The 18,698-nt window shown below is 29.4% G+C and overlaps 1 protein-coding gene across 1 annotated transcript in view; it reads right to left on the bottom strand.

Moving 5' to 3' along the window:
* The window catches only part of Klp10A (kinesin-like protein 10A), a 77,866-nt gene that overhangs the window by 9,333 nt on the left and 49,835 nt on the right, over window positions 1-18,698 (bottom strand). Inside the window, exons 9-16 of the mRNA XM_067271844.1 lie at window positions 13,260-13,422; window positions 10,823-10,913; window positions 10,683-10,746; window positions 10,523-10,614; window positions 10,301-10,443; window positions 7,980-8,054; window positions 7,773-7,908; window positions 6,309-6,419 (exon numbers count right to left, since the gene is read on the bottom strand). Coding sequence (XP_067127945.1) covers window positions 6,309-6,419; window positions 7,773-7,908; window positions 7,980-8,054; window positions 10,301-10,443; window positions 10,523-10,614; window positions 10,683-10,746; window positions 10,823-10,913; window positions 13,260-13,422 — 875 coding nt within the window. The remainder of the gene's footprint in view (window positions 1-6,308; window positions 6,420-7,772; window positions 7,909-7,979; window positions 8,055-10,300; window positions 10,444-10,522; window positions 10,615-10,682; window positions 10,747-10,822; window positions 10,914-13,259; window positions 13,423-18,698) is intronic.

Genomic DNA, 18,698 nt, shown 5'->3' with positions numbered 1-18,698 from the left:
ACAGTGGAAAGACAAATTTTTATGACAATGGATATATAAATCGTAAATTTAAGGAAAATAAATTCTAGAGCTTTTTGTTTTGTACCATTGTATGTACTGTACATCTCATTCATTAAATTTGGTTGTAAATGATGCTGCCAAAGTAACAGTTAATTTTTAACACTGTACTAGAATTGTACACGTTTTTTCTGCATCTCCTTACAGATGGGACATACTAAATCGTAATATCACCGGTTTAACATTGAAATCCGTAAGTAATATAAGATGGGAGAGCGGAATAAATGCAGAATAAGTATATCAAATATTTTAATGGAATTTTTTTAAACTCCTGTCAACTATACAGAACTATCATAAAAACGTGCCAGTAAACTCCTATCGGTTGGGTTGTTATAAATCTAGTCTAGGATGGGCAACCCTTTTTATAACGTGGGCCAGAATAAATTTTACATTTTTTCCGCACCGTAGTAGTTAATTGACGCCTTCTTGTGACTCGTAATTTTTTTAGTCTGCAAATATGAAATAAATAAATAAAAAGTTAATTACTACATTTATTTCTCTTATCGTTTTCGAAAATTACAAAGAATTGGAAAAATAACTATTAATTAGTTATTTTTCCAATTTAATAATCTATTAAAGATCTTGCGGGCCAGATAGAAACTTTTCGCCAGCCGTAGCTGGCCCACGGATTGCCCGCCGTTGATCTAGTCTGCTCGTGATTCACATAATCGAGCGAGGGTGGCCGAATATCTAGCAGGCGGCTAACAGCCCACAACCGCTCCGGGATATAAAGTCGCGTACTCTTTACGCGTGTGTCGCTTCTACCAGCTAAACCGTGACGTTTGTGCTATGTAAAGCGCATGCGCCAATGCCTATAATCTGGCTGCTTGGAAGTTGACAGGCAGATGGCTAACAGCCCACAACCGCTCCGGGATATAAAGTCGCGTACTCTTTACGAGTGTGTCGCTTCTACCAGCTAAACCGGGTGAGGTTGGTGCACTGTAAACCGCATGTGCTAATGCCTATATAATCTGGCTGATTGGAGACTGACCCGGTTTCGACATTCCTTCCGCCACCGAATTATTCGAATATACAATAGCAATCTTATCGTTTTTTTTCACACGTAGTATAGAAATTTGTAAAAGATACATAATGCAGTTATAATAAAATATTAATTTTAATTAATTCAAAGTACGTTAAAATATGAAAATTTATATTTTATAAAATTCAAGGGAAGGTCATTGGAAGGTGGAATCGGCGCTTCCATCGCTTCCAATGACGGCACGCCACTGCTATTTACCTAATCACCTAATGAGTCTAAATGAAATAAAATAATAATAATAATAAAATGTTCATTAAATTATCCACTGAAATAAAAGGAACTAATACAAAATGAGAAAAGCAAATACATCTTATCACTTACTTGTTTACTTGATAATAAAAATCAAAAATTAAGACAATAAGAAGAAAACAAGTAAATTAGAATTAATAAAATTTTAGCTACTTAACTAAAAAGATATGTAATGTAGAGATAAGTTTACCACACTGCAAGCTACAAAGAATGAATGGCACAGGGCTTAAAGCAGTCATGGCAATAAAAAAAAGTGAGAAAAGAGAGTTCACACTGAAAAAAAGCTAAAAAAGCTAATAGTGTTAAAATGAACGAAAATAGGCGTTATTAAAAAACCACACAAACGCACACATATTTTGTATCAATAACATTGCATATGATATTAGATTGATTATTAAGTGGACTGATAAGATTAAATATGAAAATAGTTAGGCTGAATTTATACTCCAGAAAAGTGACCAGTAAGACTGCATTAAGCCAGAACAGGCCCGCATTAAGTTTTCATGTACCCCATACAGAATTCCCACCGTTGCACAGCAAAGCAAATGGAATAGTAACATAACTACAAGAATGTGTTTCCATATAACATGCCAAATTTCAAATGCCATTTATTTCAAGGTACATTTTTTGATTTCTTCATTAAAAAAATGTAATTAAAGAAAAAAAAAACAACTTCTGGCAGAATCAGTGGGTTGCATGTTCATTATATAGCAGGGGTGGGCAAGCAAAAGTTCAGTGGGAGCCAAAATGTAGGTTTTGCAAAATGCATGGGAGCCGCAGTTCTGTACTTTTTAATTCTGTACTGCAGTTCTGTACCTGGATTTTATTATATAATATAGAACAAGTATTGAATTTTTTTAATAAACATATTTTCACAAAATTGTGGAAATAAAACTGTAAAAATAATAATAAAAAGCAGAAATTAACACTTTCAGCAAGAGCCACATAAAATTCAAAAAGAGCCGCATGCGGCTCTCAGAGTCTCATTTGCCCATGTCTGTTATATAGCAATACCACTAGTAATTGTGACCAATCATTTATTTGGTAATTTTATCAATATTTTAAAAATAAAATTACAGAATTCATTACTGGTAATACTAGTCTCCAAATCTATTCCCCTGAATACAATAAAACAATTTGTTAGTCATTCGACCCACAACTGACAGAGAAGAGAGTTTATGAAAACAATGTAATTAAACATTTAGCAGTTTGTTGTCCTTCACAGTGGGGAACCGGCAGAGTCTATTACTTTCACGGGAGAAAATATACAAAGCTTTCTACTACCCTGAAGTTGAAAAATAATACAATCCCATGAAATTTAACAAATCTGATGTTAATAAGTAAATGATGAAATTATTTACAGAGAGTTGATATTTGATAAGTTTAGTTTTTTGCTCTTATAGATCAAATTACAAAAATTAAATAAAAATCTCATTTTTTAAAAATTAAAATCATAAAATTTCGCTTACAAAAGATCGAGATGGAATGCACGCTTTGTTTTATTAGACACAGATATTATTCCTATATAGATTTATTAATCATAATAAACATACATTATGTATAAAATTACATTAAAATAACACTGTAATTAACGTCTGAAATGAAAAAGTAATTGAATCAAGTCTCGCCTCCATATTAATTAACGTGCATTGGTGTAGCCAGTTTGTTATGGGGGGCCTAGTAGAAGCTGTAATTTTTTGGGAAGGGGCACCAAGTTAACTGCGTGGGGGCCAGGCTGTAATTTTCTGGGGAGGGGCACCAGGTTAACTGGGGGGCGTGCCCACCCATGCCCCTTCCTGGCTATGCCCATGTTAACACGCCACAGTAATTAATTGATCATGTTGCATCAAATTAAATAATTTATAAAAATTAAAATAATAAATACATTTATAAAATAATTGGCTGTATCTGTTTGCAATGATAATGTAAAACACACTGTACTTATAGTTTAGCATTTCCGATATTTAATTTATTTTTGAATTTTAAAATATAAGAAAAACAATTTTTTAAATAAAGTTTTACGCATTTATATCTGCAACTTTAGATAATACAAAGATATAAGAATCCATCCAAAAAGTTAATTAATAATAATTAAAATCGAGAAAAAATATAAGTTTCTTTCGAGGTAAGGAAACTTGTAAAAAGTCAGGTCCGCAATCACGTGACGCCCGTCTCCCCACTTTGCGTAACCAAATGGTTGAGGTTAAAATAAAACCCCAGCAGAAGTAAAAACGAACATCGGCGCATGTATAGGACAATAAACTTGAACGGGAGCAAAGATGAGACATGACACCATGTAATTTATGCTAATTACTTTCTAATATTAAAAAATTAAAATCTTCAATAAATTATAATTAAATTAATTTTTTGACTGAGTTTGACTAGAAGCATATCAAAAAGCTAGATTAAAGTGAAAATAGCAGTTTTTCGAAGCTAAATATTTACAAATTAATTTTTTAATTTGGTGCCGATTGACTGCAGCTGTTCGAATGCGCACGCGCGTGACGAGTTTTATAGTTTCTGTCAAAATGGAAAATAAAAGACACCGAATGCAGAAAACCATGGTGCATGCCAAATATATAAGCACCCACTTAAAACCAAACTTTTGTCTTTGTCTAAAGATTGTCTCTACAGAAGTTATTAATATTTAGGATATTAGTTTAAAATCTTGTATTTCCTGGCACGAGATTTGCTCGATCTTTAATTTTACAGAGTGCTAGAAAGATACAAGCTTTGAAACGAGTGCCCTACAACGTTTTATTTAATAATAACAGTAGAAATCAAATTTATTATCGCTCAACAATTATTATTTTCGGTTTTTCTACAGTAGTCAAAAACGAGTAATGTCATCGTTTAAGCTAAAAAATAGCAGGCGGTTGGGAAGAAGTTTGCTTAGCAACTTACTTCAGAAAGTATTGGGTTCTATACGATTTTCCGTTGTTAAAACAGGAGTTTCTACTGTTAGTATTAAATAAAATCTATTTCTTTCTTTTGTTCACTGCACTTAAATAAATACAAATGCTAAAAATAATGCTGTATAAAAATCACTCTTAACGCCGAACTAGAAGTGTACTTATGTCTTAATGCAGCGTGATTATATCGAAGTGCTGCGGAGATCGATATTTCACAAGGATACAAGCAAGGAGAACCCACGTGCAAATTCCTACAGCATGTGCAGAGTATCAAGCTTTGGGAAGCTCCTCGTTTTGTTCGTCTATATAAATGTAGTATACTACATGTGTGTATGACAGTGCCTTATCATGTCACGCACAGTCCATAAGGCATATGGGAACGTGCTGGTCACTATTTCGCTCCTGAGTGCATTTACGAAAAAAAAATTTCACGTGAGAAGTGAAAAGAGCTAAAAAAGTGCATTTTTCTCAGAAAAAGCTAAAAAAGAGAGGAGCTATGAAAAAAAGCTAAAAAAGAGAGTCACTTTAAGCCCTGATGGCATTACTCCTAGTAAACAAAAATATAACATGAATGAAACAAAGAAAAAGGAGACTGAACCACAATCCCAGAAATTTGCACACAATCTGCAGAAATTTGAAATCTTGTAGCACTCATGATTAGAATATTTTGTTCTCATAAATAAAGAAACTCAGTGAATTCTTGTATAGTAAGTATACAAAAAAAATATCTGAGATGTAAAAAGATTATGTCAAGTAAAAATTTATAACAATTTAGACAACAGTCAAAACATTTCTTAGCAATTTTTCTTTGGTAAAGATAAGCTTGGCACTTGGAGGCAAAATGTAGATAATAATACGGGTAAAAATTTTGTGGGTGGCACTTCCAAGCACCAAGCTGACAATTTAGATGATGGTCATCTTTACTTGGTGTAATTTTTTTATATCTCAGATGTTTTTGTTTGGATATCAATTGTTTTATTATGTCAAGACATAAGACAATGACATACAATTCAGTTGGCAGTTGGCATTTCAATACACTGTTTAGAAAAATTGTAATAAAAAGTTTTAATTCACATAAATTTGAGCTTTTATAATTCTGAGTAACACTGAATAAAATTCATTTGTTTCCAAAAAATTTTATGCTTATTAGCATAAAATTAAGCCATAAAACTGAATTAGCTCTATGGGAAACCCCCATAAACTTTGACCTATCGACCCAGAAATTTTGCAAGCACCTCATTGATAACAATAAAGGGTTAAGTTTAAAATTTGAAATTTTAAACTTAACCCTTTGTTGCAATTTCTCTACACAAGCATCTGCAGTGTCAGATGAAGAAAAAGGAGATGAAGATAACAGTTTTTATTTTTTTTTGAGATTTTTGCCCTTTTCAATTGCTTATATTTAGGCAGCCGCTCTATAGAAAATCTTGAAATTTTGCACACTAAGAAAACAATTTTCTTTCGAACAAGTTATTTGGAATTACTTCAGGTGTTTAGGAGGCAAAGAAATCAACCCCTGAAAACTGGCAACTCTGATTCCTGTGTGTGTGTGTCTATATATTTTAGGGTCATATGACAGATATCAATTCTTAGATCAGGTTTATATAGTTCTGGAAGATTCAAAGATTCATGTGCTACCAACTCAGTATTATTATACACTGCTTCACTAATATAAAAATATTTTTTAGATGGTATATCTTAACTACAGATTTTTTTCTATTATCAAAAATTCTAATCACAGATAACTGAAAACAATTATCTGTAATTGAAAATTGAATCACTGTTTTCACTCAGTGGATTGTTAAGAAATGCATAAAGCACAAATACTACTGAGCAGACTCATACATCATAGTGTGATAAAGAAACATGAGCAAGTATATGAAAATTAATTCTGATTGGAAAAATAAGCCTAAAATATAACCAAAATTGTATCTGACAAAAAAAAATATATCTAATGTATGTGTAAATGTTGATTAGTTTATACATTACAATTTAATTAAAAAACAATTAAAGTAAAGAAAGATAATTAAACAAAAGTTATTTCTTACCATACATGTTCTGGAATTTTCTCCAATAAAAGAATCCCTTAGCACTTGAGTTAATTTACTTGCACGAAATGGAAGATGTGCACCTTTGCGACCCAGAGCTCTTATACATTCCTTAAAAATAAAATAATTTATTGATGTACTTTATCTAGCACACTCAAACAGAATTTATATTTAAAGTTTATCAAAATAAAATTATTGTCTTAAATTTCAAAAAAATATAGCCAATTTTTTTAAAATATAAAAAAATTAAATATTTGTTATGGAGATATAAAAAGTAAAATAAATTTATTAATTACTAGAAACATTCCTACAGTTTCTCCATGATAAGTAACAGGAAAAAAAATTTACTGTGATTTTTTAATTATCTAAAAAGATATTTTTTCTTTAACATACAAACTTTTGCATGCTTTGTTATAAAATATACACACACAATGATAGAAAAAATATCAAAGTGAAAAAAGTTGCGCCAAAAAATTCCCCAAAATTTCTGTTGGTCGATAAAAACTCCCAATCTGGAAATGCTAGGCAGCATTGCACAAAACTACCTTTGGTTCTGAACATCACTGGTGGTTCCCCCAGAAAACATTTGAAATCCAAAACTAGTTATAAATAAACAAGGTGTCAAGTATCTAAAAAATGTCTGCAATGCCTCTAAAGCAAGTATATCAATCATAATTTGGAAAAATCACAATTTAATTTTGTATCTCTTTTATACATCTCTTAGATACTGTTAATAAATTACTGCACTAATTTCAAATAGTCTGCCTTTGTGAGTATGGTTTATAGTAACATTACCAAGTGAAAACATTGCTCCGTGTCAATTTCCTGCTTTTTTATCAATGTAATATTTAAAGTGGTGTAAAGTATCCTCCCCCTATGAGGATACTCTGTACCACATTTTTTGGTCTGAAAAAAAAGTAAAAAAGCTGCAATATTGAGATTTGGTTAGATGTTTCAAAGTACATGTGCAATAGAACACATTTATAACTCCAATATAAGAGAATACAAAAGTGTCTGAAAAATAGGTGCAAACATACTCCCACTTTATGGTATAAAACATCACACCCACACTATGTATGGCTCAATAGTCTGTAGAAACTAATTCAGTTGAATTATTGAATAATTCAAACTTGCTATCATTCCTCTTAAAATTTATATTTAAATTATTGCTACAAAAACAATCTATTCAAATTTTCATTTAGTATCATTATAGTGTTTAATAGCATACTATTAAGCAAACTTTTCAGGTTTATCTTACAGTAAAAACTACTTTCAATGAAATTTATTAATTACTAAGCTTCTTAATCTATAGCTAGTATCTCAAATTGCATAAAATTTGATAAAATTGATTTAAGCAAAGAAATAAAGGACAGTGGACCAACCTATTGTAATATATAATATAATCAGTTACTGTAGTAAGAAATACTTTAATATTAAGAATAATTAAATATCAAGATCACTTACTTTTAAAGCCAGAAGACTTTTATTAATTTCAGCACCTTCCATTCGTGTTTGACGATTGGCACTAGAAGTGTCTGCACCTCTTTCATTACCAGCTAAATCAATGAGGGAAAATTTGCCATGTAATCTTCCAGTAAGCCTAAAATTAAAATTGAAACAAATAAGTTTAAAATTTTATGATTTTAAAAATTCCGTTTAAGTCTTTTTAACCTTTTTTTCAAAATAATTTGAAAAACTGCATGGGATCTTGATGAATGCTGGTTTGCTGATGTTTGTCCCGAAGTCCTGAAAATCAAAATAATTATAATTTATATACATATATAATTTAATACATAATCTATTATCAAAAATATATTCAAAATTTTAAAGTACTGAAATTATATTGATAAAACCTATTGATAACATAAAACCTATTGATTCAGTCACCATAAACAATAAACTGAACAAGTAGTAAATTTTGTATTTATGTAATAATAGCACTTCAATGCACATTCATTTTGAATTTTAAAAATGAATCACTTACAATTTTTCAAAATCAAATTTACCACATATGGATATAATTGATTAGTAAAATAATACATTTCACTCTAAAAGTATAAAAGTTTGTCAAATTTTGATATACTATTTAGTTTGTAATTCAAATCTTAAATTAGTAATAATATAGTAAATAAACTGCTTATTTTAATTTAAAAATCTGTTTAAATATTTTTAAAAGTTTTTCAAAAATTATAAAATAATTAAAAATTGTAGAGTATGATCAATATAATTTTTGAAATATTTTTCTTCTATTACTTCAAGAGCTGCATTTACTTTAATAAATATCAGATCTGGTAATTAACATAATAAAGCTACATTTGCCTCACTGATAAAATATTTGAGTAGAAGCAGACTTCCTGTAGAAAAATGAAACAGTGCATTTGATAGGAAATATTGATTATATTATCAGAAAAATATGAAATCTCAAAAAGTCAAATATCTTATCTGAGCTGGATGTGACTCATGAACTGCATTTTGACACAACTGTTTTCTAACATTTATGTATTAACTACATCTCACAATAACAGTTTTTTGGTTCCAAGTACATGGACTTGTCAAGTTTCATTTATAATCAGACTTTATACTTCATCTAAAACTCAACAAGTCCAAGCCTAAAGTTTGTATATTTTAACAGTATTATATAGAAATAATTGGTTGTTGATTGCCATAGCCTTATTAGTAAAGATGTAAAAAAAAATCTTTACTAATTTGTAAAGATAAAATACAGCTAGCAGGTTCAATCTAAATACAACTAGATTAGTTTTGCTGTCATATCTACAATACCAACATTATAATAAAGCCAAATGATTAGGCAGATTATATCAAGCTGTATTATTTTAATAATTTAATTATAATTATTAAATTTAGCAAGAGATGGCACCTAACACCTATGTCTAGTGCCAAATTACTTAGCATTTAATTATTAATAATAGTTCAAAATATATAGATTTTTCATTGTTTGAAAGTATCATAGATACCAATGTTCAATAAATGAAAACCAATACATACTATTTAAATGTGGACTCTAAAACCTAGACTCGACTTTGTCTCAAAATAGTGTTGCTAAACCCTACACATAACACACACACACAAAATAGTTACAATAATTTACAAAGAAATTGGCTTTATTGCTAAACTCTGCCATGACCTTGGTGAAACATCACTTTGCAGTAATGATATTGCAAAATGATTTCCCAGCAAAGGCATATTAACCATGAAAGTTTCTTCTGTTTGTTTATCTATAATACAAAACAAATTCAAATTAAACACGATAATTACATTATTACAATATATAATTTAAATTAATTAATCAAATGCACTTTTCTAATTAGAAATAAAACAGGAAATAAAGTTCATTAAAAATTGCAAGAATATCCCATCCTATGCATAACAATATTAACACACTTGAACACACAAACAGTAATTTAAGAAATGAATAATTGGGGACAAGTATAATTGTGTTTCAATGATTTATATTCTTAAGTGAAAATAATTTATTTTTATAGAATTAAAAACCATGCTTCAGTAAGTTAAAATTTGTTTCCATATTTAAAAATATAATTCCATCATCTTCCCTACATATACCTAAAAAATAAGTTTCAATTTTAATCTTTTTGCATCAATTCTATATATATATATATTTATAACTTTACTATTTTTTTTAGAGGTTTCTGATCAATTAGAATTTTTTTACTTTATGGATAATTAGAAATCCTTGAAATTTCTAACAAATATAATTTACAAGTATTTATTATTTTTGAAATGCATTTATAGTTTTTTAAAAATTGCAATAAACAAATAAGATGACATTCATAAAAATATGCTGTAATTATTATATTTCAACATAGTTTGTTATTATTATGAGTGATTTTGTACATTACATTAATTCTAGGTATATTATATCATAAGTTGATAATCTTTTAAAACTGATTTTATGTATGTGAAAAATTGCTTAATTCCTATCAAGTGTATTTAATGATAAAACTATGTCTTACCTTACATTATTACCATGCTGAATAAGTTTCAAAACATCATCTACAGATTCTACAACTCTCTCTTGTAATCCAATCACTTGGACTTGCTGTTTTCCATCTTCCAAAACTCTTAATTTTGCTTTGTTATTTAACAGGTCAAATACCTTTTAATATAATATTAAGACAAGTTTATATGTAGTTAATCTTATTTATATATTAATTTAAATTAAAATTGAAACTAACTTTTCCACTATAAATCTCAAAGAAGCTGGATGTAATTATTAAATCTTCATTTCTATATTGAGGTGATTTTAGTAGCTTGAAGACATCTTTAGCTGTAAAATATTAAGATGGATTAAATATAATGATTCATCAAATGGTAAAATATTTTGATAATACTTACTTGCTAATGCATAAATTCCTTTACTGCAATCTTGAGATTTTCCCATAAAATCACCACCCATAGTCTAAAATCAAGTGTATAATTAATAAAAAACAATATAGTGTATTAGGTAAAACAAAATTATAAAAAGTTAGACATACATGGGTTTTACCACTTCCTGTTTGACCATATGCAAAGCATGTAGCCATACCTCCTTCAAATATTGTTTGCACTAATGGTTTTGCAGTAAATCTATTACAGAAATTGAGAGAGTTAAAAGTTTTTATAGTTTATTACATTAAGGTAAATTAGATTCTAAAAAATAATTTAGATTCTAATGTTATCATCATATCATATTTAATTTAATTAAAAATACAGAAGTTTATAGAAAATAAAGCTCAAATTGTAGTAATAAAATTATGGAGTTAGATTAACTATTATGTGAGAACATAGCTAATTTATTATACAGATGTTACATGCTTTGGACTAGAGCAGTATTTAAACTTTTTTCTCATTGCAGACCAGTGAAATTATTGGTCCACATAAAATTATCCATAATTTTACATGGACCAGTAATTATCTGTGACCATGAATTATACTTATTTATTATGTTTATAAATGTTTATCTAGAGTGACTAACAAAGTATATACAGTAACTTTAGATTACTATTTAAATGTTACCTGTTATCAACTGTGCCAGCATCAGTATAAATCAAATATTTTTCTGCAGACCAGTGGTTGAGAAACACTGGATAGAGATTTATAGTTATATCATAACTAAAATATTAATTAATTTAGACTATTCCAGAAGAAAAGATCAATTATAAATGGGACTCAAACCCACAAATTCTGCTTGTACAAACATCGTCAGAGTAAGAAGTAGGGAGTATGAATCTTGTTTCAGAAGACAATTTTTATCTTTTCTTCCAAAATAAATTTATTTTTAATTATTAAATTTAATACAATATGGAACATAACCACCTAGCTTTAATTGAAATGATGTAATATCCATGTAATTAATTAGCCATGCTCTAACCTGATAATTAATAATCAATTGCTAGAGAGAGCTGGATTAAAAACACTAACAGTACTTTTCAACAATAAATATGTGAAACCTCTTTCATAACAATTTATATAAAACAAACATTTTGTAACAAACTTTTTTAGTGCTTAAAAGCAATATTTTATAATCATCATTTTAAATATTAGAATAGTTAATACAGTAATTACAATTTCAAAACATAACTCAGCAGTATTTAAAAAAAATTTGAATTACTTTAAGGTTACCTTAACTGTACACAAAAGCACAAATATTTCTATTTGAGGAAAATAAATCATATAGGAGTAGTAATAAATCCTTAATAAAATACAAAAATTGTACATTTGAATAGCACAAAAGGAGGTAACACAAGACATTAATAAACTCTTCAGTTTGTTAGAATGCTGTGATGTCTAGTTTCATTGATAGTTGCCAGAACTGAAGATTGAAAAACATGAACAGAAAAGGCATTAACAGTTATACATACATACAGCTCAAGCTGATGTGCAGTTAAGAAGAGTATAAAATACAGTATATAGGGTAGATGTACCAGTTTTGGCCAGTGTAGTACCAGTTCTGGCCAGAAAACAAATTTAACTTAAAAATATAATCACAAATGAAAGTACAAAACAAAGTTTTGTACTTTCATTTGTGATTATATTTTTAACTGTGTGAACAGTTAACAACAAAACAAAGTTTTATTGTTAACTGTTCACACAGTTAACAATAAAACTTTGTTTCATTCGACAGATTTGAATATGTGGTGATTATATTTTTAAGTTAAATTTGTTTCCTGGCCAGAACTGGTACATTTACCCCTTGTATTTGTTAGCAAAACAAGACAAGTTTGAACACATCACAAAAAGATTAATGCCACAGCTTGATTATAACAATGATATCACCACTTAACAGTGCTATTAAATTCTGTCATATCTCATCTACAGTCATTGCAATCAGAAATTTGTCAAAATATTAGATTGGATATGTGGTGAAAATGGCAAGTGCTATATTGCTGGCCATTCCCAATCACCTGATCAATTATTCAAATTTTCTTATACAAATATGTCAATTCAGTCTTTGTACTATTCCTACCATAGGATCTGCCTAAAGTGAAAAGATGAATTATTGCTGCCATTTAAATTCATTTACAAAAATAATAAAATCAATCAACTAATAATTATAATTAAAGTTTAATTGAAATGATGCTAAGTGCTGTTGACAGGAATGAAAAATGAATAATCTTTTAAATGAAAATTTTGCAAGTTAAAAAGCATTGTGTTGCATTAATAAAAAAAATTTCCAATTATATATAGTAAATACTGAACCATTTAAATAATCTTGCATTTTATGGCTCTACAAATGAAATGTACTATACAACACACACACAAAAACTTTAAACTACATCAAAATGAATTATAAATATTCATTTTGATGTAGTTTAAAGTTTTTTGAACAAAATTTTTCCCCATAAATAATCAAATGAAATATTTCATTCATAAATCTAAAGAATTATTATTTATTGTAAATAAATAAATAAATAAATAAATAAAATAACTTACTTATATACTAATTCATTATCAGCATTATCATCAAATGCATAATCAAAACGAAATAACTGATTCTCTAAATATTTTGTTAGATCTACTTTTAATTTTGGTTCATGAACAATAATATGTTCTTTATTAGCAACTGTAATAACATCAACTTCTTTTCTTGTAAGCTCTAAAAAATAAAAATTTTATAAATCATAAAACATTTTTTATTTTAAAAATTTTCCACTTAGTTCTTAAATATATTTATAACTAATTGATATTACAATGCAATTAAAAACCTAACAGACCATGAACTTGATGGACTAAAAGATTTAAACATTAATTCAGCCAAAATTGGCTTAATCCATTCAAGACAAAATTGGCTGAAGGGAAAGTAGTTTGACTGGTTTTTCTATACAGATCCCCTTGCAGCCTGAGAAATAAAAACAATTTTGTCTCCAGGTATAGAGAAGAAAATATTTTCAGAGCTAAGAGTTAATGGAAGTTTTTAAATTATATACTGTATATCTATGTTTATGTTGTATGTACAATGTAATATATTACATAATACTGTACAATCTTTAATATAATACTGTATATCTACAATGTATAACATTCATTGAATATATATATATATACACACAACATATATCATTTAAAAAATGAACAAATAAAACAAGTTCACAAACATATCCAAGTTTAATTTTTAAAAAATAATCAGTAATTGATTTTTGTTTCAGTGCATTCATAGCCTTCACAGAATATTGCAAATTTTCCAAAAAGTTAACAGTTGTCTCTGCCTATTGCAGTTAAACCACTTGAAAAAGTTTGACAGTATAAATTTTGACTTCACTGTGAATTTGTATCTGATGTTAAATAAGAGTGAGAGGTGAAAAAAAGCATAAAAGATATAAGAAACAATGTACCATTTTAAACAAGAAAGTTCAGAGTTTATTTTATGACATGTTCAACACGACTACCACAGTTCTGTAAAATACTGAATGCAAATCAAAACATTGTTGTAAACCTTCTTGAGTACATGTTTGCAAAGCAGTCAGTGACATGATTTTGAACCTCTTCCATTATTCTGGGCACTTTTTAACATGTCCATGGTGTCAGTAGATAAACATTCAGGCAGCTGCTGGGCGTTATGAGTCATGGGTGACGTGTAGTCTATTTTAATACAGGGTGGCATGAGTCACCTGTGCTTTGTACTATTAAATTAATATATTTTATTGCATATAATAAAATAGTATCAATATATCAAGTATGATGTTTGTAGAATAATGTTATCAAAACATATGCGCTGCCCCACGGAAAAACAAGCAATTATATCTTCGGAATTATGGAAAAACAAGCAATTATGTCACGGAAAAACAAGCAAGGAAAAACAAGACATGTTCATACGAGTCACATGCAACGCCGTAAACATGTTAAACACATCTTGTTTAAGGTGGCCCCACCAGAAGAAGATATTACAAGGGCTTGTTGGTGACCAAAACACATCACAGTTTGGAGAGTACATTTGAAAATGATGTGCAAGAAACTGAAAATTTTAATTGTGAGGTCATGCACCATCATTGCAGTCACTCTGGAACTTGTTTCCTCTTTAGCATAGGAATGATTGGTTTTATTCATACATAGCAACATGATATATGTGCAATCTGCAAAGGGAAAATGTCTCTTAGGAGGACTTTTATGGGAAACTGGTCCTATTTAGGTATAACTAATGTGAAGAAAATCTGGAAAACACCAAGTGGCCAGCTCATTGGTGAGGTCTGAACCGACGACCAACTACCAATGTTCAGTGGTTTTATTCACTTTGCCACTGGTAGATACTTTAGTGTATGAATGAAGAATTCATGTAACATCTGATGTATGATACCTACCTGGATAATTCATATTACCAAATATGTTCCTATAATCCCACTTACATTGCTCACCACTATTGTTTACAAATAAAACCAGATCGAAACTTTTTGAATTCAATTCTGTCTGAATTATTCCATGAAGATTTTCTGTTGCCAAAAATCAAACATTTTGCTTTTTGATATCACAACTTAAATGAAGATAAACTTAATCCAAGTACCACAAGTTACCGTATTTACTCACATATAAGACGAGGTTTTTATTCATTTTTGATTGTTTCAAAAACCTAGGTTGTCTTATATGCACAAGCAAAGGATTCTTTGCGTTTTTGAAATAATTTTTGTAAACCGTGTGTTCGCATTTTTTACTGGATGCTCACCCTCTGGTGTTTAAAATCAAAAGTATTTTAGCTGGGTCGTTTCAATCGTTCTTGTGTATTGTCAGGAGAAAGTAATGTCGCAGTTCAGTTTCCATCCATCAAGTTCTATGGCACAGTGGTTAGCATCTCCACCTATGAATTGGAAGGTTACTGGTTCAAACATGTTCGATGGGGAAATTAGTTTTTTTATGTGTACGTTCAAAGGTTAGAGAACACATGTTAATTTACTATCGTTTACATATTTGGACAATGCCCCCGTACTATAAAACCACAAGCTCAGGTTAACCTGTCAGCTGCGCATTCGATAATCCGAAACAACACCGCTGTTGCGTACAGGTTTTGTGGTTTTTAAAGTGGTTTTTCAATTTGAAATATCTTGCTTAAAAATTGTAGTAGATATAATCTGTTTTCAGTTTTCTATCAGGTACATATTACACTTTACGATGGTTAACTTCAAAATATTACGTACGTTTAAAAAATTAATAAAATTTAAGATTTTACAATATTAAAAAAAATCGTTTTTTTATAAATATTCCATTAATTTGTTACATACGTTACTTAGACATGTCCATTTTCTGTCAAATAAAAAAACTGCAGCTTTCTAAATCAACGTAGAGAAATAATACAGCCTTTAGGTTATAATGCCAATCGGCGTGGGGGGTGGTGGTTTTTCTAAATCTAGGTTAATACACTTTTATTATTGATGATGTGTATTTGACTTTATTTATACGTTATTTAAACTATTGTACTAATAGTAGACTATAATAAGTGATTATTACTTTATTATATTAACGATTATACATGTATATCTTATGTATTATGGAAGTACCACAATAACCGGAAGTACTTTGTTTTTTGAAAGATTTATGGGTGAATGGTTTAAAAAACAAGCTTATTTGTTAAATAGGATAAATATACATAAAAATTTATTAAATTCATGCTAAAACTAGATAAGAATAACGATTTATAATTGTTTGTTTACGTTTGTAGCTGACAATGTAGCTCGAAGTTGGTATAACTTTTTCCAAGAAAGTTTCCACCCCACAAACCCAAGTCGATGCGTATTGGTCAAAGGATAGTCATTTAGCTATAATATACCAATTAGAACTTAACGGGCATGCTAACTAGGATTTTATTGTCAAATGAACAAAAGAAGGATCTCCCGTAGACTTAACATGGAATGGAGGAGTTTTGTGCCTAAATTTAAAAATATGGGGTGGTAACAAATATCTTATTCGTTGAAACAGACTTAGTCTATGTAGATAAAAGCCAATCAGTGCTTAAATCGCCACCAACTAGTTAATTACGAAAAAAATTGACACTTACTCCAACTGGAGTACTCCACAAAAGTTTAACAAAAACCGGTTACTCCAATAGCAGTACTCCGCAAACAACTGGTTAAGGAGAGTCGGTGTCTTGTACTGCAGGCTGCAGTGTGGGTGCTCTATGGGTGAATAAACATCCCTTTGTGGTTACTAAAGACTTGTTAATGCATTTCACCGTTCATCTACACGACAATAGGAATAGGAAAAACAAAGCTTTTGAATTGAGTTCCAATTTAAAATTCCCAAATCACACGGGAGCCCGATATAAGTTTTAATCCATTCCCAAATGAAAACAGATGATTATTCGGAAATCAGAATTCAGAGAAACTCTTAAGTGTAATCAATGAAGAGTGGTTTTGACTGTTAAGAACTGACAAAAAAGGTTCCCAATTGTCCAACTTTACATGAACAAATTATGTTGTCGATTTTACAAGATTTTTCTTAAAGCTTAAAATGCCAGTAATTTTTGCAGGACAATGTGTACATTTATGTGCATTTGACATTTTATTTGTGATTAAACAAAATAAAATTAAATTGTATAATAAATCTAATTTTCTTTATTTTGATCTTTAAAGTCACACCTCATCCTATATGTGAGATCGTCTTATAAGCGAGTAAATACAGTATTTAAGATCTCTGGTTATTCTTCAATGAGGTCAGAAATCATTACTGAATATAAATTTCAACTTTGTGATATGCATTAGTTTTGGCAAAATTTAAATTTTATAAAGAAATATATTTAAATCCTTTTGCAGTATTCTCCAATACAAGCTGTAAAAAATCCTGAACTCCATTAACAATTGCCAAACTGACTTTTTCTAAGGGCTTATGACAGTGTCATTTCAAACAGTATTTAGCATCTCAAAATGCACCATTGGTTATCATTTGCTTCTTGATCTATCTATAATATTGCTAATATCTTAAATTGCTGTGTTTAATGAACAATTTCCAATCAAGAGTACACTTGCACCTAAACTCCTTTTTAACCAGCATTGAATACTAGTACAGTGACATTCTGTTAACCTGGCATTGTTGGGACTGAAAAGGTGCTAAGTTATCAGATGGAAGTTTTTCTGGTTTTTTTGATCCCCTGGACACAATTTTGCACATCTTCATGTGTAAAACTGTACAAATCCACCTTTTATGATTGTTTAATATACCATTTCAATTCTTCCAGGCTATTCCTACACTTGGTTGGCTTGAAACAAGAACACTCTAAAGGTATCCCTTGATTAATACGATTAATTTTTGTCATCAATGAAAAAAGTTCTGTGATAAAAATGCGTAACTAATTTAAAAATGAAATTCAGTATCTAAAATGAAATTTTAGATACGGAATTTCATTTTTAAATAAACTGGATCAAGCATAAATAAACTATGATCCAGTTTGTGTTCTGTATGCATTGAGTGAAAAAAATTGTCATGTCAATGATAGAGATTTGTTGCAAGTTCACAAGTTGTTATTTTTCAATTTTAACAATTTCTTCCTGAAATTTCTTTTTGTCAACACCTTTTGGGCAGCCAGTGCATTTTGTATCCTTTAGTTAAAAATTTCCTGCACAAAATTTTCAAAATTACATTTGATACATCTGACATTTAGGAGCATCTTCCCCACACACATTGCAAGTATTTTTTCTGTTTTTACAGCATTATATCCTTTACAAAACTTAAATATATAGCATGCCCAATATGTATTTTATCTGCAGACATTCCAATTTGATTTGTAGTGCTTGATCACTAAATGTATTTTTTTTTTGTATTAGTGTCAATTATGTGATTGATTGTGTATTGTAGTTGGTGAAACAGAAATAAATTCCGTTCCGTTTATGTTGTTGCGTACCAACCCTTGACGGGTGAAGCTTGTAAGCGGTCATTGGTGTATTGACGGGTCAC

The sequence above is a fragment of the Centruroides vittatus genome, unplaced genomic scaffold (genome assembly GCF_030686945.1).
Source record: "Centruroides vittatus isolate TY-2023 unplaced genomic scaffold, ASM3068694v2 contig_401, whole genome shotgun sequence".
NCBI classification, from domain to species: domain Eukaryota; kingdom Metazoa; phylum Arthropoda; class Arachnida; order Scorpiones; family Buthidae; genus Centruroides; species Centruroides vittatus.
Note: the sequence above shows the minus strand (reverse complement) of the source record. Positions and strands in the feature narration are given on the sequence as shown.